The 26,072-nt window shown below is 45.0% G+C and overlaps 1 protein-coding gene across 13 annotated transcripts in view; it reads left to right on the top strand.

Annotated features, from left to right (window-relative positions):
* Positions 1-16,877, top strand: part of PRKN (parkin RBR E3 ubiquitin protein ligase) — a 1,390,810-nt gene extending 1,373,933 nt beyond the window's left edge. For all 13 annotated transcript variants that reach the window (XM_055269079.2, XM_055269069.2, XM_055269111.2 and 10 more), the window contains 2 exons: positions 4,069-4,186; positions 14,087-16,877. In XM_055269079.2, the coding sequence (XP_055125054.1) occupies positions 4,069-4,186; positions 14,087-14,199 (231 nt within the window). In that variant the 3' untranslated portion in view covers positions 14,200-16,877. The remainder of the gene's footprint in view (positions 1-4,068; positions 4,187-14,086) is intronic.
* Positions 16,878-26,072: the final 9,195 nt, after the last annotated feature.

The following is a 26,072-nucleotide window of genomic DNA, read 5'->3' as shown; positions in this document are numbered from 1 at the left end:
TTGTATTTTTAGTAGAGACGGGGTTTCACCATTTTGGTCAGGATGGTCTCAAAATCCTGACTTCGTGATCTGCCTGCCTCGGCCTCCCAAATCCATGTTTGTTTGTTTGTTTTTTGAGACGGAGTCTCGCTCTGCCACCGAGGCTGGAGTGCGGTGGCACGATCTCAGCTCACTGCAAGCTCAGCCTCCTGGGTTCACGCCATTCTCCTGCCTCAGCCTCCTGAGTAGCTGGGACCACAGGCGCCCACCACCATGCCCAGCTAATTTTTTGTATTAATTTTTTGTATTTTTAGTAGGGAGGGGGTTTCAGCATGTTAGCCAGGATGGTCTGGATCTCCTGAGCTCGTGATCCACCCGCCTTGGCCTCCCAAAGTTCTGGGATTACAGGCATGAGCCACCGCATCCGGCCCCAAATCCATGTTTCTTTAATGAACTTCTGTTGATGGGAAATGCTGTTTTTTATGACTGTGTTTTTATTTATGCTAATCCTTAAAAATTAATTTTGCTTGGAAAGAATTCTAAGTGGGCTGGTATTTTCTGTTAGTGCTTTGAAGTTACCATCACTGTCTGCCAGCACCCATGCATTAAGAAATCAGCTGGGGGAATAATTGTAACTTCTTTGTAGATAATTTCTGTGTTTTTTTGCCACTGTCTCCAAACACTGTTTCTCTCTCATGCTCTTTGTTATCTCCTTCTAGAACTCTAATTAGAAAAACATTGGACCTTCTCACCTTATCCGCCCGTCTCTTAATCTCCTTTTCGTATTTTTTACTTCTTGGCATTTTACGTAATTTCTTCAGCTCCATCTTTCAGTTCACAAATTCTCTCTTCATTTGTATCTAATTTGTTATGTAACTCATCAACTGAGTTTCTAATTTTAATTATTAGTGTTTCATGACCAGAAAAATGGACAAAACAAAGAAATTTGTTTCTTTTTCACATCTCCCTGGTTAATTGTGACAGTCTCTTATTCCATTATCATGACCTTTATTTATTTATTTAAATATAACAAACATATTTAGTTTATACTCAGTTGAGTTTTTTTGAGACAGAGTCCCACTCCATCACTGGGACTGGAATGCAGTGGCAAAATCTTGGCTCACTGCAACCTCTGCCCCCCAGGTTTAAGTACTTCTCCTGCCTCAGCCTCCCAAGTATCTGGGACTACAGGTGTACAACACCACGCTTGGCTAATCGTTGTGTTTTTAACGGAGATGAGGTTTCACCATGTTGGCCAGGCTGGTCTCGAACCCCCGGCCTCAAGTGATCCACCCGCCTCAGCCTCCCAAAGTGCTGGGATTACAGGTGTGAGCCACCATGCCTAGCCAGTTCTCTGTCTCTGGCCATTCCAATATCTACAACCTTTGCTGGTTAGATTCTGTAGTTTCTGTAATTCTGTGACTTTCACTCATGTAGCTAGTTTTCTCCCGTATTAGGTGACTTTTAAACTTTTTTAGATCCCAGATTTCTTAGAATTTTATTTGTGTAATTTCCTTGAGGTTTGGCTTTTTAAAGTGCTGTGCTCCACAAAAGACATTTTTGCTTCCACCTGGTTCCAGGGTATATGCCAATCTGGTAATATTTCAAATTAATTTTTGGCTTGAGGTGTTTTAAAGCTAATCAGATAGGATGAATTCTTTTCCCTCGTGTCTGAGGCCTGATGGTTAGGAATGTTCAGAAAAATGTTTTCCAAACCTGCCACATCATAGAACCCAGCCTGAGACCAGCACATATCTGTCAATTCTCTCTTCTGGGCAGGCTTTTGCCCTGGCTTCCTCCACTGAGAATGTCACCCTCAGGAGTCCAGGTCCTCTGTGTGTAGTAAAACTGGATTCCACCTCCCACCCTGCTCTGGCTGGAGGTTCTGTCTCCTGCCTGTGCCCTTAGGGCCTGGGAAGGCCCGGATGATGGGCAGCCCGGGACTAAGAAGATAGCCCCAGAGCAAATGCCAGGCTCCTTCCTCCCGAACCAGGAGAATTTGCTGTCTTCAAGGATTTCCTTTACCTTCCAACCCTATCAGCCGTACGTTTAAAAAAGATTTTTTTCCATATTTGATCCAGCATTTTTAGGTGTGTGGACCCGGGAGAAATTACCCTTCACATGCAGTATGCCATGTTGCTAAAAAATGGCATTTTGAAATTATTTTCTGCTAAGTAAAATTGTATTTTTCTCCGATTTGTGTGACTTACCAACTTGCCACCAGCAAGCAATCTAAACCATTGCTACAGAGCTACAGACCCCTAGACCTGAAAAAGAACAGCGTGGAACATGAGGCCGGGGTGGCATTGGGGTGCAGGTCGGTGGGGGGATGGGTGTTTGCCACGTGTCACTGATGGTTAGGACCACACAAGACTTTGTGGTGACTGGAAGACATGTCATGAAGACGCATACCTAGTTACCAAGTTGTGAAACGGCCCTCACTAACAGCACCTTCTCTAGGCCTCTGCCGTGAGTGGATCTTAGCAAAGGAAGCACTCATAGACTTACCATTGCCTCCTAGCAGCTGACTCCGCGTTATTCTAACAAGTATTCACAAATCACGTGACACCCTGGCAGTCATCGAAGGGTGTTTCCTTTGTGCCCATGATGGTTCATTAACAGAAACAAAATTGGCTTCACCCAGTGACTAGCCCTGGGCAAAGCTTGTCTGTAGTGCCCCCACCACTGTCAGGGATGCCAGCCACGTGCCCTGCCCATTTCACGGGGTCCCATTTTGGATGTTTGGTAACCCCTGAAAGTTTAGTGGTAACCCCTGAAAGTTTGGTAACCCCTGAAATTTGGTAACCCCTGAAAGTTTAGTGCCTCCCTGGGCTGTGTCATTCATTCATTCACTCGCCTGAAATGTACTGATCGCCTGCTGTGTACCAGATTCTATGCCAGAAACTGGAGATGTGAGGATGTCTCAAATGTGATCTTGGCTCTGGAAGAATTGACTTTCCACAGAAATAACAGAAACATGAACACTAACTCCTAAAGAAACTATTAAATGCAGTACGGTTATTTTACTCATAATACTTCATCTATAAAGACTCAAAAACTTTAACATTTCAAAAAGGCTTGGAATTTGAAAGTGAAATGACAAACTTTGGATTCATGTTTTTGGTGATGTTGCATCTTATCTGGGGATAATCAGCAAATGGCTGCTCCTTAAGGTCACAGATGTCAAACGCAGCTAGCCCAGGACGTCTTGCTTCCACTCCCACCAGAAAACCTCCTTATACATGATGGTGCAGGCACCACCAGCTCTCGGTGACATGAATAATGTCAGCAAATGTATTTAAAAGCTTGCCACACTGGAGTCATTCTGAGTCTTTGAAGAAATTAACTCATGGAATCCTCCATACCCCCAATGCACAAGGCATTTCATCTAAGAGATAAAGACTGTCAGAGAGCTTAGGGAATGTTTCCAGAGTCACCCCTCTGGGTAGAGCTGGGATTTGAACCAGACAGCTGGTTCCAGGGCCACAGTCTTCACTCACAGCTCCCACTGCCCTCGTTGGCACATCGACTTCATTTCCTGTTCATGCTCCTGTCCCTTCTGTGACAACATTTGGAGTTCCCCATTTGCCAGGTGCAAGGAAGGATAACAAGATGTAGAGCAAAGTTTAAAAGCAAAGATTCCAGAGTCACACTGATGCTCCCACTTATCAGCTTTGGGCCATGTTTTCACCCATCTAATCCTCAGTGTGGAATAAAAACTAGATCCTCACTTCACATCTGACGAAGTGTCTAATGAGAAGTGTATTTGAGCATTGATCACCTTGCCTGCATATTAAGCACCTGATAGGTGTTATTTATTACAATTATGCAAAACAACAGAATAGAGGAGTTCACACTACAGAACTGAACAATCTCTTCCCCGCTCCTACGCATATGCCACATGCCAGGGACAGTGTCCCCATCTGCCTAGTAGCTGTCTAGCATTTGTCAAGTGTGTTGATATTTAGGCTTCTTGCCCAAAGGCACTCCTGTCTTCAAGAATTTCGTGTACCAGCGTACAGGGAACCTAAACTCCGATCCCAGTAATAGAAAGCTGAGGTTAAACGCCTTTCCTCTTTGTTTCCCCAGGCCTACAGAGTCGATGAAAGAGCCGCAGAGCAGGCTCGTTGGGAAGAAGCCACCAAAGAAACCATCAAGAAAACCACCAAGCCCTGTCCCCGCTGCCATGTACCAGTGGAAAAAAATGGTGAGTCTGTGCTGAGCAGAGAATGAGGATGTCGTGGGCTCCTTGGGGAGAATCACATCAGTCAGGGATCCCAGGATTAAATGAGATGCTGTCTGAAGGTGCCTGGTGTGTTGGGTAACCCCTCGATAAATGTTACCCATTATCATTATTATTATTGTTTTTGTTACACAGAAATATTTAATGAGTGAGTAGTTCCATGGCTATGTGAGGCACACAGTTAGCATTTATGTGGTTGGAAAGGGAATAAATATAGAAACTAGAACCAAGATATGGAATGTCATTGAGGATAAGTGGCAGTCAGGAGGCAGCTGTGGTTTTTCTGTCCTCCCTGGTGACCTTCCCCAGCGCTGATGGCTGCACCATATGACCCTGTTGTCTGCCGGCCATCAGTCTGTAGCCTTCCCCAGCTTTGCAACATTATTCAAAATTAAACTCTCGTCTATATTTAAAGATCCCTGTGGCCTGCCACTGCTGACTCACAGTACCAGTGGGGGACTTCCTGCTGTTTATCCTGGACATGCCACTCAGGGCAAAGCCACCACAACCAGTGATCAGAGAGCCCTTTCTCAATGTGATGCACTTGTACGTGAGCAAGGCAGAGTCAGCGGCACCATCACAGATAAGCAATGACACGACGCGAGGTGCAGCCTCTCCCAGCTTCTCCTCAATGAGCATCAGCTACGCCCTGGCTGGCAGGTTGCCCAGAGCTGACTTGCGGGAGGGAAGCCTGGCCATCCCAGGATGGGCACTCAAACCTCTCCCTTTTCAGTTATGTCCTTCGGGAAGTTTTCATTAATACAAACAAGAGTGTGCTTGAACACATCCCAGAGCCGCAGGTGCTGGCTTAGCTCAGTCCAAGTCTTAGTGCTGTATCAGTGGCTTCCTGCAGAGAAAATAATTTACCCAGAGTGTCCTTATTACTCCGTTGCATGCAGCAATGCTCCTAGAAAATGCAGGGATTGGCATGCACCTACAAAGAGCAGAAGGCGGCCGGGCACGGTGGCTCACGCCTGTAATACCAGCACTTTGGGAGGCCGAGGTGGGTGGATCACAAGGTCAGGAGATCGAGACCATCCTGGCTAACACGGTGAAACCCAGTCTCTACTAAAAATACAAAAAATTAGCTGGGTGTGGTGGAGGGTGCCTGTAGTCCCAGCTACTCCGGAGGCTGAGGCAGAAGAATGGTGTGAACCCAGGAGGCGGAGCTTGCAGTGAGCCGAGATTGCACCACTGCACTCCAGCCTGGGAGACAGAGCCAGACTCCATCTCAAAAAAATAAATAAATAAAAAGAGCAGAAGGCACTGATGGGATGGAAGGAAAGAGCTTCTCTAGTCTCCACCACCACTGGGTGCACTGGGAAGTGGGAGGGAAAGAACATGGAAGGGCCCTTCCCAGGAGAAGATGTGTGATGGTTTGGGATAAACAGGCCTGGTATTTCACTAACAAGGGTGTAAAGCACAGAGATTAGACAGTCTTGATCTGTCGTCCAGGCTGGGGTGCAATGGCGTAATCTCAGTTCACTGCAACCTCCACCTCCCGAGTTCAAGAGATTCTCCTGCCTCAGCTTCCCAAGTAGCTGGGACTACAGGTGTACGCCAACACACCCAGCTAATTTTTGTATTTTTTAGTAGAGACGGGGTTTCACTGTATGTCGACCAGGCTGGTCTCAAACTCCTGAACTCAGGTGATCTACCTGCCTTGGCCTCCCAAAGTGCTGGGATTACAGGTGTGAGCCACCGTGCCCAGCCTTAATTTTTTGTTTGTTTTGTTTTTTAATAATAATTCTCAAGGTTGGTGAGGACATCATAAGTTAGCATAACTTTTCTGGAAACCACTTTGGCAATACCTATATAAAGACTTTATATTATTTGACCCAATAATTCTACCTCTGAAAATCTATCCTAAAGAAATAACCTGAAATATATAATAGGCAAATACAGCCACACCCCCACACACATTTTAGGAAAAAAGGTGCCAACTGCAGCATTATTTGTATTAGGGTAAACTGGAAATCATCGAAGTGTCTAATGGCCTCAGTATGAGAAAGATTGGTTTATTTTGTGATAAATCCGTGGTAAAGCTTCACACAGCCCGGCACTGCAGTGTTGCAGGACTTAGGACTCTGCCATGGACTGTGGCTGTGTGAGCACCAGTTTCCTCATTCATAAGATGGGTTTCAATGGGACTTCCCCACAGCATGGGCGGGAGGAGTAACGGAGACGGTGTTTCAAACACGCTCCATGAGACGTGCGCTGGTTCATGTAGATGAAGGTTATGAAGGCATGGCGGAAAGGTTTGCATCCATCCTCAATGAGAAATCAGAATTTCAAAGCAAGTGGCACATGATGTCTGTTTTGAAACAAATGTATGTGTGGGAAAAAATAGAATCAGAAGAAAAAGACTGGAAACAAGATGTTACCATGTCATAGTGAGTAGCTCTAGGCATAATAGGATCAAAGAGGACTTTATTTCTTTTTATGCTTTTCTGTAATAAACATGTGTGATGTATAACCTTAGAAAATTAGTAAAAATCAGCCAGGTCTCTGTCTGCAGTGGGGAGGGAAAGGGGCTCCTTAAACATCCACCCATGTTCCCACTTCTGGCAGGCATCACAGGCATGGCAGGTGGAGAATTTACCCAGCAAGTCTGGCGTCCGTGCCTTAGTGGCCTCCTTGTTAGCCCAGGCTCTGGTGGTGGCAGTTTGCAAGATAAGAGGTGGTCAGCGAGGCTGGGCGTGGTGGCTCACACTGGTAATCCCAGCACTTTGGGAGGTCAAAGCCGGCGGATCAACCTGAGGTCAGGAGTTCAAGACCAGCCTGGCCGACATGGCAAAACCCTGTCTCCACTGAAAATAGAAAAGTTAGCCAGGCATGGTGGTGCATGCCTATAGTCCCAACTACTTGGGAACCTGAGGCAGGAGAATTACTTGAACCTGGGAGGCGGAATTTGCAGTGAGCTGAGATCATGCCATTGCACTCCAGCCTGAGCAACAGAGCGAGACTCTGTCTCAAAAGAAAAAAAAAAAAAGGGAGTGGTCAGGTGGTCAGCGAGCCTGGACCTGTTGCTTTCTGTTTCTCTCTCCTCCGTGGTCGTTTGGTTCAGCACTTACTGCCAGCTTGTAGGGACACCTGAGACACTTCACCTTTGTGACACATAACACACAGCCCAGTCTTGTGGCCTTAAATACTATCCACGTACTGATGGCTCCCAAATCTACACCCCACCCTCATCTCACCCCTGGGTCCAACTCAAATAGCCTGCTGTTTCCTCAATGTCTCCACAGATTGTCCAATGGACAGCTCAAATTTCACAAAGCAGAGAGCCAGCTGCTCCTAGAAAACCTTTTCCTCTAGGGTGCACCCCACCTCAGTCAACAGCACTGCCCAGTTCCTCAAGCCACTGAGCTAAAGCTCATCCTTCATTCCACGCTCTTCCTCACCCTGCATTCAATCCCCAGTCACCATGGTCTTCCCCATGCTGTGATCCAGCGTCTGCCCACCTCTGACTCCTCGTCCCCAGCCAGTGCCCTGCTTGCCCACCTCCTCTTCCAAGCTCAGCCTCCTAAAGGGGCTCTGGCCTCCACTCTCGCATATTTATGATCCATCCTCTACACAGATGTGTAGACTTCTCAAAGGCCAGGTCAGTCCTGCCCTTCCCCCGCCGGCGTCCCCACCGACATTGCAACCACACGGGTCCCACTCCTCCTCCCCAGGACGCTTCTGTGTCGTCATTGCCCGTGGCTGGCTCCTTCCTGTCCTTCAGATCTTAGCCCAGCTGACCTCTTCTCAGTGAGCCCGCCCCTTACCACCCTGCCAAAGACCCCTGCCCTCCTGTGGGGGGCACTGCCAGCACCATCCCACCTCTCAAGGGAGAGGCACTGCTGTTCCCTCTGCAGGGGGCCTGCCTGTGGATGGCCTTGAGCCTACTGGGCAGTCATCTCTGCCAAGAGAATTAGTTCTGGCTTCCTCCCCTTCCCCAGAGAGTTCATGTCCCAGGACTACTGGTTGCTCATAATACCCAACCCACTAACCAAATTCAGGACCACCCCGAGAGCTGCCCCAGCCCCAGAGCTCCTGGGTGTCACCTCAGGCCTCTCAGGCTGTGCCTGAGCTGGGCTTCTCCTCTGCCCAGCCTGCCTTCCTCCTTTCCATCTCAGTGTCTGCTTCCCCCTTTACCCAACGAGTCCCACCCACCAGTTTGATAATAATTTCATAGCACCACCTCCTTCCCAGATCATTGCTTAATTTGTTCATTGACATGTTCCCTGTCTGTCGCTCTTTAGAACATAAGCCGGTGAGATCAGGGACCTTGACCATCTAGGCTCCAATCCCAGAAGACAGCCCGGACAAAAAATATTTGCTGAATTAAAACTTAGCTTCTAGTCTGGGTGTGGTGACTCACGCCTGTAATCCCAGCACTTTGGGAGGCTGAGGCTGGTGGATCACTTGAGTTCAAGAGTTCAAGACCAGCCTGGCTAACATGGTGAAACCCTGTCTCTAGTAAAAATACAAAAAAAATAGCTGGGTGTGGTGGCAGGCGCCTGTGATCCCAGCTACTCGGGAGGCTGAGACACAAGAATTGATTGAACCCAGGAGGTGGAGGTTGCAGTGAGCCAAGATTGCACCATTGCACTTCAGCCTGGGTGACATAGCGAGACTCCATCTCAAAAAAAAATAAAACACAAACAAACAAAAACTTAGCTTGTAAACAGTTTAGAGACACACACATAAACAGATCTTTTTAATAAAATAACATAGAGGAAGCAAGCTATCAGGGCACACAGACCCGGAGGAGGAGGCTTCCTGGAAGAGATGATACCAGCCAAGAATTGAAGAATGAGCAGACATGAGCGAGGCAAGGAGGAGCAGGAGGAGGCGTCCTAGGCCCCAGGACTGCATGAGCAAAGACACCGGGTGTGCGTGCCCCGGTGTGTGGAGGCAGCCCCTGCTGCTGGTGTTCCAGGCACCGCATGCAGGAGCCTCGGCTGAAGCAGTAGGTAGGATGCAGAATTCAGATCCCTGAATGGCAGCTTTGGGGTTTGGACTTGATCCTGTGAGGCAGGGAGATATTCTAGGGCGAGAAGCAGGAAAATTATTCATCAGATCTGCCCTGGACTCAGAACATGCCGGCAGCCTCCAAAGATGGAGTTGTAGGAGTCAAATTGTTCGTGACTGTAGCAAAGTTTCTCCCCGTCGGGCTATTTCTTGGAAATATTGTGATGTACTATAAATGAAAGTAAAAAATTTTACCTCCAAATTTTTAACTTACAAACGGAAAAGCTGAGACTGAAACTTATTAGCAATGGCCTAAACTGTTTAAAAGTGCATCACTATAACCAAAACCGACATAGCCTCTATGACCAAGGATGTTACCTGGTTCTCACCAAGGTTCGTGGCCTGTTACATACTCAGCTGTGTTTCAGGAATGCCCGTCTTCCCTCAGAGAAGCTGAAATGATAATGCGAGGAACCTCCATTTTAAGCATAGGCTAAACCCTGATACTTTCTCCTATAATCCTCTCCAGTCTCCAGAAATTTCTTCACTTCCATCTCAAGCAGATGAGATTCTGGCTCCATTCCGACCCTGTGCTGCTCCTCAAATGTGCCTTCAGGTTGTTCAGGGACTTCCACGCTCTCATTAAATCTAATGGAAGAATTGCTGGCCGGAGCCACGATGTCGACTGCCCGGCGTAGGCTGAGCTTTTCATGGTTTGAGTGTCCATCTGCAGACAGAACTCACTACAAAGGAAGCCACATTCCCTTCATGTCTGTATCCACAAATCTGCGTGAAGTTTCAGCGGCTTCCTCTATGCACTTAGTTTTAAGTGGCAAAGCTTTTAGAATCGTGGTCCTCCATGCTCCTCCATGGCCTGGGGTCTAGCTATATGGCCTTGTGTGTATTAAGCCCTAGGGAGGAAAGAAAGTTAATAACATGAATATCCTCTCTTCCCATTTCCATTCTTACTGCACCAGGCCATTGTAATTCTAGCTTCTGCAACAAGATATTATTTAAAATGCTGGTATCCCAGATTCATTAAATGCTTGGCATTAATTTTTGGCATTCGGTCTAAGTAGAACAAACAACATGCTTCTTCTATTCTCTCATTCAATAACAACAGTCAGCATAGAAGACTTCTGTGACGGAATGTGGGGGGGTTTTTCCCCACGCACCAAGCAAGCAATCAGTTTTGCAGTGGACACCGGCTGAGTGTCCTGCTCTTCAACCCTGGCGCTGTCTACCAGGAAGTAGTGTCTGATCCCTCAGGCTGGGGGCTCAGTCCCACAGGACTGCCAGTCACCGGTCGCAAGTCTGGGCTTCCGGAACTTCTGATCGACTGGCTTCAAGTTGAGATTCCCATGACTCCCTCTTTGGGTTCTGTTATTTGCTACGGTGGCTCACAGAACTCAGGGAAACACATTTACCAGTTTATTATAAAGGATATTACAAAAGATACAGATGAAGAGATGCAGAGGGCGAGGTATGGGGGAAGGGTCACGGAGCTTCTAAGCCTTCCCTGGGTGCTCCGCCCACCAGAAGCCTCCATGTGTTCAGCAACCTGGAAGCTCCCCAGACCCTGTCCTCTGGGGCCCTCTATGGAGACTTCCTGGGATAGGCACGATGGAAGCATGGACAGCCGTGTTGAACTGCGATGGGACGGAAAGGCTTTGATCTCACGCTAAAAGATGGAGTGGGGAGACCCTGCAAGGCCTGCCGGTCTCGGTTCTTCTCGGCCTCTCTGTGCAGCATTCCTTCCTCCAGGGGATGGACAGGACTCTTCTGAAATCCAGGTCTTAAAACCCACAGTCAGAACAGTTGTGGAAGGTTCCAGTCCTGCCCTGGGCTGGTAAAAGGAGGGCAAGGAAAGGTCAGAGGGAGGGATTCTCTTTTCTGGGGTCTGTTTCTGAGGCCTGAATTGCCCCAACATTATGACAAAAGACTGTAACAAGAGCTATAGGAGTTATGAGCCAGGGACTGTGTATGAAAAACACATCTATCAGCCAGGCGCGGTGGCTCATGCCTGTAATCCCAGCACTTTGGGAGGCCAAGGCAGGCGGATCACAAGATCGGGAGTTTGAGACCAGCCTGGTCAACATGGTGAAACCCCGTCTCTACTAAGAATACAAAATTTAGCCAGGCGTGGTGGCAGGTGCCTGTAATTCCAACTACTTGGGAGGCTGAGGCAGGAGAATTGCTTGAACCCGGGAGGCGGAGGTGGCAGTGAGCCCAGATCACGCCCTGTACTCCAGCCTGGGCAACAGAGCAAGACTCCGTCTCAAAAAAAAAAAAAAATATATATATATATATATACACACACACACACACACTTCATACATATTTGTGTTTATATATGCTTATATATATTAAATCTCACAATAGGAAACTTACTCTTTCATTTAGAATTGCTTTAATAGTTCATTAAGTTTTAATGTATTGCTCAATAATTTAGATTGAATATATTTTATGATACATGATATAATAGTGATATATTTATGATATGATAAAATATTTATGATATGTTAGAGAAACAAGTGGTTTTATAATGTCACACCATATAACATATTATTTACATCATAAATATACAACCATTCAATATGTGCTGAAAATGGCACAAACCTAAGTGGAAAGTATGAAGATAAAAGAGTTGTAAATTTTCTCCTTTATTTTCCACACATCTGTAATTTATGATCTTTAAAAGGATTAGGAAAACAGGAGATTTTACATGTCGGGAAGTTATCTTAAAACAAATGCCTATTCCTATATATTCATAAATATTTTAAATTAGTGAAAGTTCTCATGCCGGGTTTCTTTTTTTTTTTTTTTGGAGACAAAGTCTCACTGTCGCCCAGGCTGGAGTGCAGTGGCGCGATCTCGGCTCACTGCAGGCTCCGCCCCCAGGGGTTCACGCCATTCTCCTGCCTCAGCCTCCGGAGTAGCTGGGACTACAGGCGCCCGCCACCTCGCCCGGCTAATTTTTTGTATTTTTAGTAGAGACGGGGTTTCACTGTGTTAGCCATGATGGTCTCGATCTCCTGACTCCGTGATCCGCCCGCCTTGGCCTCCCAAAGTGCTGGGATTACAGGCGTGAGCCACTGCGCCCGGCCTTCATGCCAGGTTTCTAATAATAAAAGTGAGACAGCACCGAACCAATTACTTGGAAAATTTGGCAGGAAAAATCAATTAACGAGATAATTGGTAAGAGTGAGTAATGCAGCACCTTCAGCGCTAGGTAGGATTCAAGCAAAGAAACTGTGTTTGCCGGGGTTATCCAGGTAATTCGGACAGAAACAGTTCTCTGTACATCCTCATACAAATCACTTCCTCCTCCCTTCAGTTCCCCCACAGCGACTGAAGCAGGGGTGTATGAACCCCAGAAACTCATGAAGTCTGTGTTTAACAAGTGAGGGAGGTGAATAATTCCAAAATAAGTCCCATGATAAGGGACTTTTCCTCTCATGCTGAAAAGAACCTGTTCTGTGAACGAAAGGACATTGGAATCACACAGACCTTGGTGAAATTATTGTCTTCACCATTTAAAAGTGCTTCGCCTTGGGGAAATTCTATAGCAGAGTGATGCTCTTATCTCAAAGTGCTTTGGGAAGCAAATGAGATAATATACATAGAACACCTAGCATTATTGGTTACTTCCTTTCTGTCCCTCTCATCTTAATTAAAATTTTGGATAGCATTAAGGAACATATTCCCTATTAAAAATAATATGCTGGCTGGGTGCAGTGGCTCACGCCTGTAATCCCAGCACTTTGGGAGGCTGAGGCGGGAGGATGGCTTGAGGTCAGGAGTTCAAGACCAGCCTGGCCAACATGGCGAAACCCTGTCTCTACTAAAAATACAAAAATTAGCTGGGTGTGGTGGTGGGCGCCTGTAATCCCAGCTACTCGGGAGGCTGAGGCCAGAGAATCACTTGAACCTGGGAGGTGGAGGTTGCAGTGAGCCGAGATCACGCCACTGCACTCCAGCCTGGACGACAAGAGCAAAACTCTGTCTCAAAAAAAAAAAAAAAATAGAAATAATAATAATTATAATATGCTATCCCAGTTCCTGTTTTATGAATTTGGCCAAGTCAAGTAAGTAGCACTATAGAAAGAGCAAAAATAAATCAAAATATATTTAAATTGTTTTACATTATATTAGGTTATATCATCAAATTTTATTAATTAATATATTTAAATATAAATATATTGATATGTTTGAATATATTTAAATGTATTAATATATTTAAATATATTTAAATGAGAGATTGACCCCTATCTATGAAACATGAAGTGTTTGTCTTTAAATCCCCTTTCAGGAGAATAAAGTCAGATTTACCAATAAAATTTGTTCCCGACAAAAGTGACATGCTTCAATTTCTTTTTTTTTTTTTTTTTTTTTTTTTGAGACAGAGTCTCGCTGTCGCCCAGGCTGGAGGTGCAATGGCACGATCTCGGCTCACTGCAGGCTCCGCCCCCTGGAGTTCACACCATTCTCCTGCCTCAGCTTCCCGAGTAGCTGGGACTACAGGCGCCCGCCACCTCGCCCGGCTAATTTTTTGTATTTTTAGTAGAGATGGGGTTTCACTGTGTTAGCCAAGATGGTCTCGATCTCCTGACCTCGTGATCCACCCACCTCGGCCTCCCAAAGTGCTGGGATTACAGGCGTGAGCCACTGCGCCCGGCCGACATGCTTCAATTTCATTCATTTCTTAATGAATATCATCACTTTAGAGCTGCCCTATTGTGCTTTATGATTTTTTCCCCCTCAGTTAAGTTTCTCTCTGCCCTTGTATTGCTTGTGATTATTCACTTAGAAAGTGGTGTCTAGGCTAGCGCGTTGGTTTGGGAATGCGTGGTTTCCAGGTATTTGCTGCGAACCCACCACACCTTTGTTTTCTGCCCCCAACAGGAGGCTGCATGCACATGAAGTGTCCACAGCCCCAGTGCAGGCTCGAGTGGTGCTGGAACTGTGGCTGCGAGTGGAACCGCGTCTGCATGGGGGACCACTGGTTCGACATGTAGCCAGGGCAGCCGGGTACCCCATCGCCCCATCCTGGGGGAGCATACCCAGTGTCCTACCTTCATTTGCTAATTCTCTTTTCAAACACACACACACACACACGCACACACACACAGGCACACATACACGCACACACACACTCTTCAAGTTTTTTTCAAAGTCCAACTACAGCCAAATTGCAGAAGAAGCTCCTGGATCCCTTTCACTATGTCCATGAAAAACAGCAGAGCAAAATTACAGAAGAAGCTCCTGAATCCCTTTCAGTTTGTCCACACAAAACAGCAGAGCCATCTGTGACACCACCAACAGGCGTTCTCAGCCTCCAGATGACACAAATACCGAAGCACAGATTCAAGTGAAATCCATGTATCTGTATGGGTCATTCTCACCTGAATTCGAGTCAGGCAGAATCAGTAGCTGGAGAGAGAGTTCTCACATTTAATATCCTGCATTTTACCTTCAGTAAATACCATGAAGATGCCATTGACAAGGTGTTTCTCTGTAAAATGAACTGCAGTGGGTTCTCAAAACTAGATTCATGGCTTTACCAGTAATGTTCTTATTTAAATTTTCAGAAAGCATCTATTCCCAAAGAACCCCAGGCAATAGTCAAAAACATTTGTTTATCCTTAAGAATTCCATCTATATAAATTGCATTAATGAAATACCAACTATGCATAAATTGACTTGTCACTAAGTGAGAAATTATGAAAGTTAATTTGAATGTTGAATGTTTGAATTACAGGGAAGAAATCAAGTTAATGTACTTTCATTCCCTTTCATGATTTGCAACTTTAGAAAGAAATTGTTTTTCTGAAAGTATCACCAAACATCTATAGTTTGATTTTGAGTATTCATTTTGCAGCTTGGAGATTTTGCTAATACGTTTGGCTCCACTGTAAATTTAATGGATAAAGTGCCTATAAAGGAGACATGTTTAGAAATGATTTCAAAATGATATTCAATCTTAACAAAAGTGAACATTATTAAATCAGAATCTTTAAAGAGGAGCCTTTCCAGAACTACCAAAATGAAAGCATGCCTGACTCTCTCCATCAGAAGGGTTTGGCACACCCTCTCGGTCCAATCTGCAAGTCCCAAGGAGCTCTGCACACCAGGGGTTCCCCAGGAGAGACCTTCTCTTAGGACAGTAAACTCACTAGAATATTCCTTATGTTGACAAGGATTGGATTTCAGTTCCATCAAACTTTCAGCTTTTTTTTCAGCCATTAACAACACAATCAAAAGATTAACAACACTGCATGTGGCAAACCGCATGCTCTTACGCACACTACGCAGAAGAGAAAGTACAACCACTATCTTTTGTTCTACCTGTATTGTCTGACTTCTCAGGAAGATCGTGACCATAACTGAGGGCATGAGTCTCACTAGCACATGGAGGCCCTTTTGGATTTAGAGACTCTGTAAATTATGAAATCGGCAACAGGGCTTCTCTTTTTAGATGTAGCACCTGAAATCCTTGCTGGAGGGAAGAGAGGAGGTGAACTCACATTTTCCACATCCCGGGACACCTGTCCCTCTTTTCCTAACTGCGTAAGATAACCCATTTCTTCCAACCATCTGAGGACAGTCCTGTCCCCTCAGAGGCCCTGCGCCGGGGAGAGACTGGGCTCTGCAGCAGCCACGTCAGCATTCACAGCTTCATGTGGCTTCACTGTCTGAAAATCTACCAACTCCAACATGGCCCCACGGTGACAACAGACCTGCGACAGGAAGCCCAAAGCTCACATAGAAATGGTGGAGAGATCAAAGTCTCTATAGTAAGGGAAAAAAAGAGAGGTCGCAGGCATGAGCCCCTGCACCCAGTGGCTCGTGTCCGTACTGAGTCCAGACCCTGATCAGGGCCTGACTTCGTGTCACTGGCAATCCCACTAAATTACACTTCCTTACACTGGCCCGATGCGGCAAATCAGGTGGCTCCCTTCCATCACGTGGAGCACACCGTGTTTTCCATCATTCATAGCTTTGTTCCTGATGGTGTTTGCATTATTGCGCCTTCCCAGTCTGCATGCTGCGTTAGGCTTGCGGTGCCTGAACAAGGTTTGCTCCCACAAGCTCAGGCACCCTAGGATCCCCTGTTAGACTATTAGGCTGTCCAGCATGGTCTCTTTCCTTTCTTGGTGGTGGTCTTTTCCCTTCCCAAAATAGAACAGTGATTCTTAGAATAAGTGAGAGCGGGCCGGGCACGGTGGCTCATGCCTGTAATCCCAGCACTTTGGGAGGCCGAGGTGCGTGGATCACGAGGTCAGGAGTTCAAGACCAGCCTGGCCAACATGATGAAACCCCGTCTCTATTAAAAATACAAAAATCAGCTGGGCGTGGTGGCAGACGCCTGTAATCCCAGCTTCTCGGGAGGCTGAGGCAGGAGAATCACTTGAACCCAGGGGGCAGAAGTTGCAGTGAGCCGAGATCGTGCCGCTGAACTCCAGCCTGGGCAACAGAGTGAGACTCTGTCTCAAAAAAAAAGAGCAAAATCATCCACTACACATGAACCTGAATCACAGTATTATTTGCACAGGAAGGGTGTAACAAAATATGAATGTATCAAAAAACAGAAATAAAGTCTTTGCAGAAAAAATCTGTTTTTCTCTAAAGTGTGTGTGGATTATCTGACAACTCTAAGATTGTACTTAAATTGTCAATAAAAGCATCAAAAGAGCTTCTGAGTGTGTCTTTGAAGATACATTTTCAATCAATGTGAAGGGTGAGGGAGGGAATCACAGGCTGTGTTACTCCATGGGCCTCGCTTGTGGCCTGGAGGAATTGCCTGGTGATGAAATAGCCACTCTCATGTCGACTCCAAGCTCCAGATTAACCCTGGCTGTTTCTCTTTGTTAAATAAGAGTAGTTTTTTAAGGCTATCAAAATTTGAAAGGGTTCAAAAAAGCAGACCCTCATTCAAAAAAATCTAAAAGTTACTTTCTTGCCTTACTAGCAAACTTTTCTAATAAGTGTTTAAAAGAGAAGTTTGCATTGGAAAAGACTATCTATAAGGATTTTTTCTCATGTCATTCTAGAAAATTTCAGTGACTTTGCATTGCTGTCAGTGTGGGTGTGTTGACGCTGCATTTTCAAAGAACTGCTTTAGTGGCCACGCATTGTTTATTTCACAATGAGCCCATGGTGGAGGGATCTGGAATGGAACATTCCGAGATAGGGCCTGCACATACATTAGGCAAAGAAGCACGCACTGAGGTCCTCTGGGTGCCAGTAGCCACAGGAAACACTCCGAGGATATGCAAAGATCATGGGAATGGTGGCCCAGGTGATGATAGAGCAAAAGGGAGCAGAGAAAGTGGGTGAGCTCCGGGCGCCAGGGTGGGAACCCCACCTCCAAAACTCACCTGTGTAAGAACTTTGGGGACAATAATAGCATGCACCACAATAGGTTGTTGTGTCGATTAACTTACCTAAAGTACTTAGAACAGTGCATAAGATAAATGAAGCACTGTGTAATTGTTCGCTATTATTAAAAAATGAACCAGTCATTGGAAACTACAGAATAAAATAACAGAAAACACAAAACTAATGCAAAGTGATGACAAGTGCCAGGAATATCTATTTGAGCACACAATTGTAGATTTAGGGATTCATGTTAGAGGCGGGTGACTCATGTTGCATATACGTATATTGCATTATCTTCTAGACAGCCCCAGAAGTGTTCCTATAAAGGTAAATTGCTATGCTAGCTGTGTGTGTGTGTGTGTGTGTGTGCGCGCTATATATGCAGATGATGTCCAGGGTGTGAATTCGGGTTAATATTGTGAGTGGAAATGAATAAGCACAAATGTGAAATGCTTATGCAGAAGACACCATTAGACATGGGGTAGAGCCGGCAATCCCTGTTTGGGTAGTGGACGTGCCTCATCTCCATCTGCCCTTACTGGAACATTTCTGATAGCATGGAGAATATTGATGTTCAGTTTTTTTAAGAAAATCCTATTTCAAAACAACATTGAGCCTATTTTCAATCCACTGTGAATAAACTGTCTCACACGAAATAAGAAATGTTGTTGCGGTTTAAATAGCCATGCAAAAAAAAAAAAAAGCAGGGAGTATTGTCCAGGAAGACCTGCTTGACCATGCAGATGGGTGGCACTGGCTTGAGGGACCCACCATGCTCCCTGATCTCATCCTCAGCTGCATAGGCTGAGGGGACCAATTTTGTCACTATATCAAGAGGTGACTGGGCCCCAAAAGACTAACACTAACATAACTCTTAAGAGAATGGGGTATAAAAGCTAAAATGTCAGTTTACAATTTATATTTACCATGAGAAGCTTCCCTCCTGATGCTTCACACGTGCTTTTCCATCTGCCTGGAGTCATTCTTTAAAACCCTTGCCTTCTCCTTTTGATGGGCCAACCTGTGGGTTTCAGTTTGATGAATTTGTCCAGCAAATCTTTGCTAAACTCCTGGTCTACGTTAACCCTCTTGGTGCGCACTTACTTCCCCAATCATAGCATTGAACGTGCAACACTTTAATCACTTATTTACTTACCTCTGCTCCCCTAGGGACAGAGAAGAAGAGAGCTATGCACTCGCTGGTGTATACTTAGCACCATGCCCAGCATAGACCACACTCTATCACTATGAAACTGCATTTTTAAATTCTGAGCAGTTCTATGTGGAAAATAAAATTACAGTGGAAACTTGTTGAGCCTAGACTCAGAGCTAAATGACGTTAACTGCATGATGTTATTGAATAGTGTCACCTTCCCAGATGCACCAATTTCCATAACAGGCTGGGCGCAGTGGCTCACGCCTGTAATCCCAGCACTTTGGGAGGCCAAGGCAGGCAGATCGCCTGAGGTCAGGAGTTTGAGACCAGCCTGACCAACCTGGTGAAACCCCATCTCTACTAAAAATCCAAAAATTAGCCAAGTGTGGTGGTGCCCGCCTATAACCCTAGCTACTCGGGAGGCTGAGGCAGGTGGGAGAATCGCTTGAACCCCGGAGGTGGAGGTTGCAGTGAGCCAAGATCATGCCACTGCAGTCCAGCCTGGGCAACAAAGTGAGACTCCATCTCAAAAAAAAAAAAAAAATTCCATTACAAAGATAAGTCTAGCACAGACTGGAAACCTTTGCTCTCAGATCAGGGTAATCTTATCTCAAAGAGTCCCTGAGATACCTGGTCAAAGGGATCTGCCCTGGAGCTCTTCCCCCAGCTCCCCAGTGCCTCACGTCATCTCAACTGAATGCTGAGTGTTCCTGAAAACTCCCATTGCATGCGCAGAATGAAACTCCAGTATGTTTCTGTGTATAGTTTATTTCATCCACAATTCTTGGATTTTTAATTTCAAACTCAAAGAGTGTCTTTTTTGAGAGATGCTGTTTAGCACCAAATCACCGCTCAGTATTTCTCCCTGTAAGGTTTTCTTTATATTGTTTTTGTTTTGTTTTGTTTTTTGTTTTTTTGGGACGGAGTCTTTGTCATCCAGGCTGGAGCACAATGGCGTGATCTCTGCTCACTGCAACCTCCACCTCCTGGGTTCAAGCGATTCTCCTGTCTCAGCCTCCCAAGTAGCTGGGACTACAGGCGTGCAGCACCACGGCCAGCTAATTTTTGTATTTTTAGTAGAGACGGGGTTTCACAATGTTGGCCAAGATGGTCTCGATTTCTTGACCTCGTGATCCACCCACCTCAGCCTCCCAAAGTGCTGGGATTACAGGCGTGAGCCACCGCACCCAGCCTATATTTTTTTCATTACAAAATTATTATTACATGGTTACATGTCCATTATAGAAAGTAAAAAAGGCAAAAAAGAAAACATAAAAACTACCATCTAGAAATAATTTTGCATCTCATTTCCACTTAAAAATATATGATGAGCATGTTTCCAAGTCAATAGATTTCTAAAGTGACATTTTTTCAGGAATTCATTATGACCTACTGTATGCTAATTAATTTAATAAATGTTTCTTTTACATTTCCATATCTAATTTAAAAGTCCAGGCCATGCACAGTGGCTCACGCCTATAATCCCAACACTTTAAGAGGGTGAGGTGAGTGGATCACTTGAGATCAGGAGTTTGAGACCAGCCTGGGCAACGTGGTAAAACCCCATCTCTATACAAACAAAAATTAGGTGGGCGTGGTGGCAGGCGCCTATAATCCCAGCTACTCGGGATGCTGAGGCAGAAGAATTGCTTGAACCCAGGAAGTGGAGGTTGCAGTGAGCCAAGATTGCGCCACTGGACTTCAGCCTGGGCAACAGAGCAAGACTCTGTTTCAAAAAAATAATAATAAAATAAAACCTGGACAGTTAGGGGCAAAGGGGAGTGGGTTGGTCACCCTGCCTGTGGGTAGCAGGCCCCAAGCAGCAACGTGTACTCACAGGCCTCCTTGTAGGCTCAGCACCCTTTGGCTCAGGTTGCTTACTTAACAAGCTCCTACTCATCTCTGAAATTTACCCCCATCCTCCCTCAAGCCAAACTAATCAAGAGGCTGACACTTCCAATACTGATGCCTCCCAAAGAAGTTTATCCCACTAAAAACAGGATCAACTGAAGCCTGGCAAGGCTTCATACTCCCAAAGGACCTGCCACGTGGTATTTGAGAATCTCTCAATCCTGAAACAGCTCTCTTTTAGCACCTGGCTTTGTCTTCAGGACCATTTTTCACAAAGGCATTTAGAATTCATGATTTCACTGGAGTTCCATGTAGCCATCACTGAGTCTCCGTTTTCTCCAGCTGATTTTCCTGGAATGAGCTCCCCGTGGGGCGCTAGGTTTGGCATGCTCTTCCCACACATCGGTCTGCTTCTTCCCTTCCTGAAGGCCTAGCAGGTCAACCCATCACATCCATAGTGCTCACCTATGTCTAGACATATTATACATTTTACTTATTTATTAGGTTTTTGCTGGTCTCCCCAGCTAGAGTGCTAACTCCATGAGGGCAGTTCCTTGCTGTGTTTATTGATTTCACGGATGAGTAGAGACCAATCATCAACAGTCATCAGCTAAGGGGCTCACTCCACCCCCCTTCATTGCCCACTCACCTTGGATCTGTGCAAAACAATTGGAAACTGTGGGATTGTAGAACCACACATGCCAAGTGCCACCAGTGAAACTCTCATTTAGAAAAACTGCCATCGTTCCTTTTAATTTGGGTATAATTGAAAAGTCATTATCGTTTGCTTTTCTCTTCTTGCCTTTCCTGCTTATTTATTGTTCTAGGTGAAATTTTTTAGTCACCAAGCTTTTTCGTTCCTTTTATCTTGGTAGCCCAAACAATGTTAGTTAAAAGGGGTCTCCTAGTTGGTTTAGCAAATACTAGTTACCTCTCTTTGAAGAATGGGATGCAGCACCTCCCACCAGTTTTTTTTTTTTCTGTGAAAGTAGTTGACAAATAACCCCTAGGGCAGCACAATTTCAACAAAAACATAAATGCAAAACCACTTTTCAGTTTCGAGTGGGCACAAGATGGGAATCAGAGACACCACGGTAGAATTCAGAGACACACACAGCAATCACAACCTTGTAGTAAGTAACTCTGAACATAGCTCATTTCTACCGTGGGTCACCAAACACCAAGAAGCACTTGGAAGCATGCCTGGCAGTCAATAACTGGTAGTGACCTATCAACAGCATCATCCAATCATGTCAGAGGACTCTGGCCTCCTCATTCAATCCCTTAGGAGAATCATGATTGCTTAGCAGGTTCATGTGAAAGAGTGAGTTACAAGGTGACAGCAACTAGGTCCTATGGTTCCCAGACCTGCTTCGTAGATACCGCAAAACTTTTATTTGAATTGGCTCACCCATGCATGTTTATTCCTGTCCCTGATGGTGACACTGATAGGGAAAAAAGTATTCCAGAAATGACAGTTGCGAAGTTCGCCATGCCACGGTCATGCAAGGGAACGATGCTGGTCTGAAAATTCTTTAGTAATAACATTATGAAATCAGAGAATCCCAGAACTCAAGTGTGTTCAGGAAGACTAGAAAGCATAGTCCATTCCAGGGGCCAGCAAATGTTCCTGTACAAACCAGATAGTAGATAATTTAGGCTTTGCAGGCCATAAGTCTCTACTTACGTAATGAATGGATGTGACCAAGGAGTAAGAGAGGAATCTGGGATATGTCTTAAGTTCTTCTTGGATGGCTGTGGGCCTGGAGTCCCGTGAGCCAGGCTGCAGAGCACAGGAGCAGAGCCAGAGCCAAGTTTGCCTGGGAGACTCAGGGGTGGCAGGAAAAAGGTGGCTCTGTTTACACCTGCTGGAATCTGACGGTCTGTGAGACCGCCAATGGTCAGGTTCAGTAAACACTTGAATCTTAGGAGAGAAGTCCTAGAAATACTTTCTATGTAGCTCTTTGTGTTACCAATGAATCATTTTTAATAAATAGACCCTTCAAAATAATAATTTTAGATGATAGCTTAAAATTGTAAAGAAATGACTCAAGAGAATTTGTTATGTTAACCTACTCGTACAAGATTAGAAGTCATCATCTCTAATTGCTTGTTGTTTTAGAATAAATATTTTCCTTCCAAATTAATAATCTGATCAGAGATGAACATGTAATTTCAGTGATAAGAACAGAAGCCACGGCTTAAGGTGAACATGGATTCCCAGGGCATCAACCCAAAGAAATAATTAAGTAACAGCAAACAAACCAACCCAGGAGGAATTACATTTACAGTACATAAGGGAAAAAAAAATCAGGAGGCTGGGGAAGAGAGGTTGGAAGAGGTAGAAGAGTGCTTCCCACCTGGTTCTATAGAGCAGAGTTGATCCAGATTGTCTAAAATTTAAACCTGTGGCTAAAAGAATGTAGAGTCTTGACCCCTTTGTGGTTATTGTAATTACGTAACATTAGAGGCAAATTTTGGGAACTAATCTGAAGAAATACTTATATAATTTTAGCAGTCTAGTCCATTTCATTTGTTTTCTTTTTCTTCTAATTTCCTATGAAACAAAAATTTATATATGTATATTTTCTTTTGAGACGATGTCTCTCTCTGTTGCCGGGGCTGGAGTGCAGTGGTGTGATCTCGGCTCACTGCAACCTCCGCCTCCTGGGTTCCAGCGATTCTCCTGTCTCAGCCTCCCAAATAGCTGGGAATACAGGTGCCTGACACCATATCCAGCTAATTTTTGTATTTTTAGTAGAGACAGGATTTCACTATGTTGGCCAGGCTGGTCTCGAACTCCTGACCTCGTGATCCACCTGCCTTGGCCTCCCAAAGCGCTGGGATTACAGGTGTGAGCCACCGCACCCAGCCAAAAATTATTATTTAACATGAAAAAAAGAGCTCCATATAGTATGATCTCCTTTTTATAAAATAAAATCATTGTTTTTTGGGTTTCTAGCCACCATCCATCTATCCTTCCATCTGTATGCTTGGCCAACATTGATGACAGGAATGATGCTTACCAAAGGTGATACTGGCTTTTTGGATGGTGGTGAAATTTGGGGTGATTTTTCTTTTCTTCTTTATGCTTTTCTATATCACTTGAATATTTTTATCACAAGGATGTATCATTTTCAAAGACAAAAATGAAAGTCATTACTTAAAAGAGAGAAGGCCAATAGAAATCTATTGACCAGCCTCCTTTGTGAATATGTGGTAGGGAGTTTTTACTGGGGTTCACGTGGGAAATATGGCTATACTACAGTCTCCACTTGGGTAGTCCTCAAAGGTAGAGAAGTTGATGGTGTCCGGGGTGCCCCAGGTGTTCTGTTAGAGTTGAAGGTGCTTCTGTTGACTTGAATGTCTTCAAATGGGTCTGATTAGTGAGTGAACTATCACCAGGCCCTCCCACACCAGGTGGTAGAATGGATGGTCACTGTGCAGATCCGATGATGTACCTGAGGATATCTCAGGGCCTTTTTGATCAAACAATTCTATAAAGACTTTCAGGCCACAAAACCTCTTCAACTGCTGAATTTCCTTTCCTATGCCTTGCTACATCTCTATATTAATACTCGTTAGTTGTACTTAATTTTGCTTGTACTACATGTGCATAAGCTAAATTATTGGCAAATGGCCCAAAGAATTGAATCCCTACACATGTATTATACCTTACATGTGGATATTTTAAATGAAGAATGATAAAACCTGTTTCAACAACATGGACAAACCTTGAAAACATTCTGCAAAGTGAAAGAAGCCAGACACAAAGGACCATGAATTTAATGTATGATTCCATTTATATGAATGGTACAGAATAGACAAAAAGTTGATTAGTGGTTACCTACAGCTGGGCAGAGGAGGGAATGGGAGTGATTGCTAATGGCTACAGGGTTTCCTTTGGGGGTGATGGCAATCTGTGAACATATTAAGAACTGTTGAATTATACACTTCAATGGGTAAATTGTATGATGTGTTGGATTCTGTCTCAATTCAGCTGTCACAAAAAGAAATGAACGGAAGATAGAGAAGTAAACAGCAAATATGACCTTAATTTTCTATGAGACAGGGTCTCACTCTGTTGCCCAGGCTGGAGTGCAGTGGCACAATCAAGGCTCACTGTAGCCTTGACCTCCCAGGCTCAAGCGATCCTCCAGCCTCCTGAGTAGCTGGGACTACAGGTGTGTGCCACCATGCTTGGCTAAATTTTTTTTTTTTTTCTAGAGACAGGGTCTCACTTTGTTGCCCTGGCTGGTCTGGAACTCCTGAGCTCAGGTGATCCTCCTGCCTCAGCCTCCCAAAGTGCTGGGATTTACAGGCATGAGACACCATGCTCAGCTAACCCTAATTTTGAGGGGTACTTGTTGGTAGGAGAGATAAAAGGTGGTGGCGAGGTGTTTGTTTTAAGCCTCTAGCACATTTATGACTATAGGGCAGGAGCCAGAAGTTGAAAGTACAGAGGAGCAACTAAGTGCTCTAGGAGATATAGGATTGGCTCAAGGAGGACCAGCCTCAGGCAAGAAGAAAGCCAGCAGGACTCCCAAGTGCCTGTTCTCTGCTCTGCTCCCTATTGCCCCTGCCATGAAAACCAGTTGTCTTTTGAATGAAATCAATCCTGCTGCCCCAGCCAGAGCAGATGAGGGCAGAGACAGTGCCTGACGCCACAACTACCCACCAGTGATGCTCCAGGTGGAGGGGCTGCTGCTGGAGAACGATGACCCCGGGAGAAATTCTGTGGAATCCAGAGGAAAAGTGTGCATTGGAGCAGAGCTGCAGCTGCACCCTGACAAGAATACTGTGTCCATCCCCTCCCCTCCACTCTCTCGCCTTCCTCCACACCCCCAACAAGGCTTTGGGGACCCTAGTTTTAGTTCAGTTCCACAGAATATCAGTGGTGGGTCATGAACATGGAAAAGATGCTCACATGAGGAAAGACAATCGACAAGTCAATCAATTGCATCTTACAGACATTTCCAGTCTCAAGGATAACTATTCAAATGTATACAACTGTGGTCTTTTGCCTTCATCACATACGTGGAAGTAACAAGTGAGCCTGGCTTCCTGTTAGAAATCAAAGCCATTTTCAGTATTCAAATAATTATCCTTAAAATAGTTTCCTAAAAATTAACTCTAATAACATATGTTCAAAAGAAATAGAAATCTTGAATTTCCTAATACTCTTTCCTGGAATCAGTTGGTATTCCAGGTAAAAACAGAGCACCCATATGGTTGAAGTCTGAACCGCACATTTTCACCCCCTAGGCACTGAGTAAATGCACCTTAACTTTAACTCTGTTAGAGAAGAGAACACATGATCTAGCTATGTTTTCAGATGTTCTAGAGTTTGGGTGCTGAGCTCTTCACTTTAGATAGACACTGTCACCATAGGGCCTGCACACACATCTTCACAAATGAATGAGTGGATGACGGTAAAGAGCAAAGGCCTTTCCCAACCAAAGGAAAAACACTTGATTCAGCACTTTAAGAACAATGAAATAA

This window comes from Symphalangus syndactylus, chromosome 2 (genome assembly GCF_028878055.3).
Source record: "Symphalangus syndactylus isolate Jambi chromosome 2, NHGRI_mSymSyn1-v2.1_pri, whole genome shotgun sequence".
Classification (NCBI taxonomy): Eukaryota; Metazoa; Chordata; class Mammalia; order Primates; family Hylobatidae; genus Symphalangus; species Symphalangus syndactylus.
This window is presented reverse-complemented; position numbering and strand designations above follow the sequence as displayed.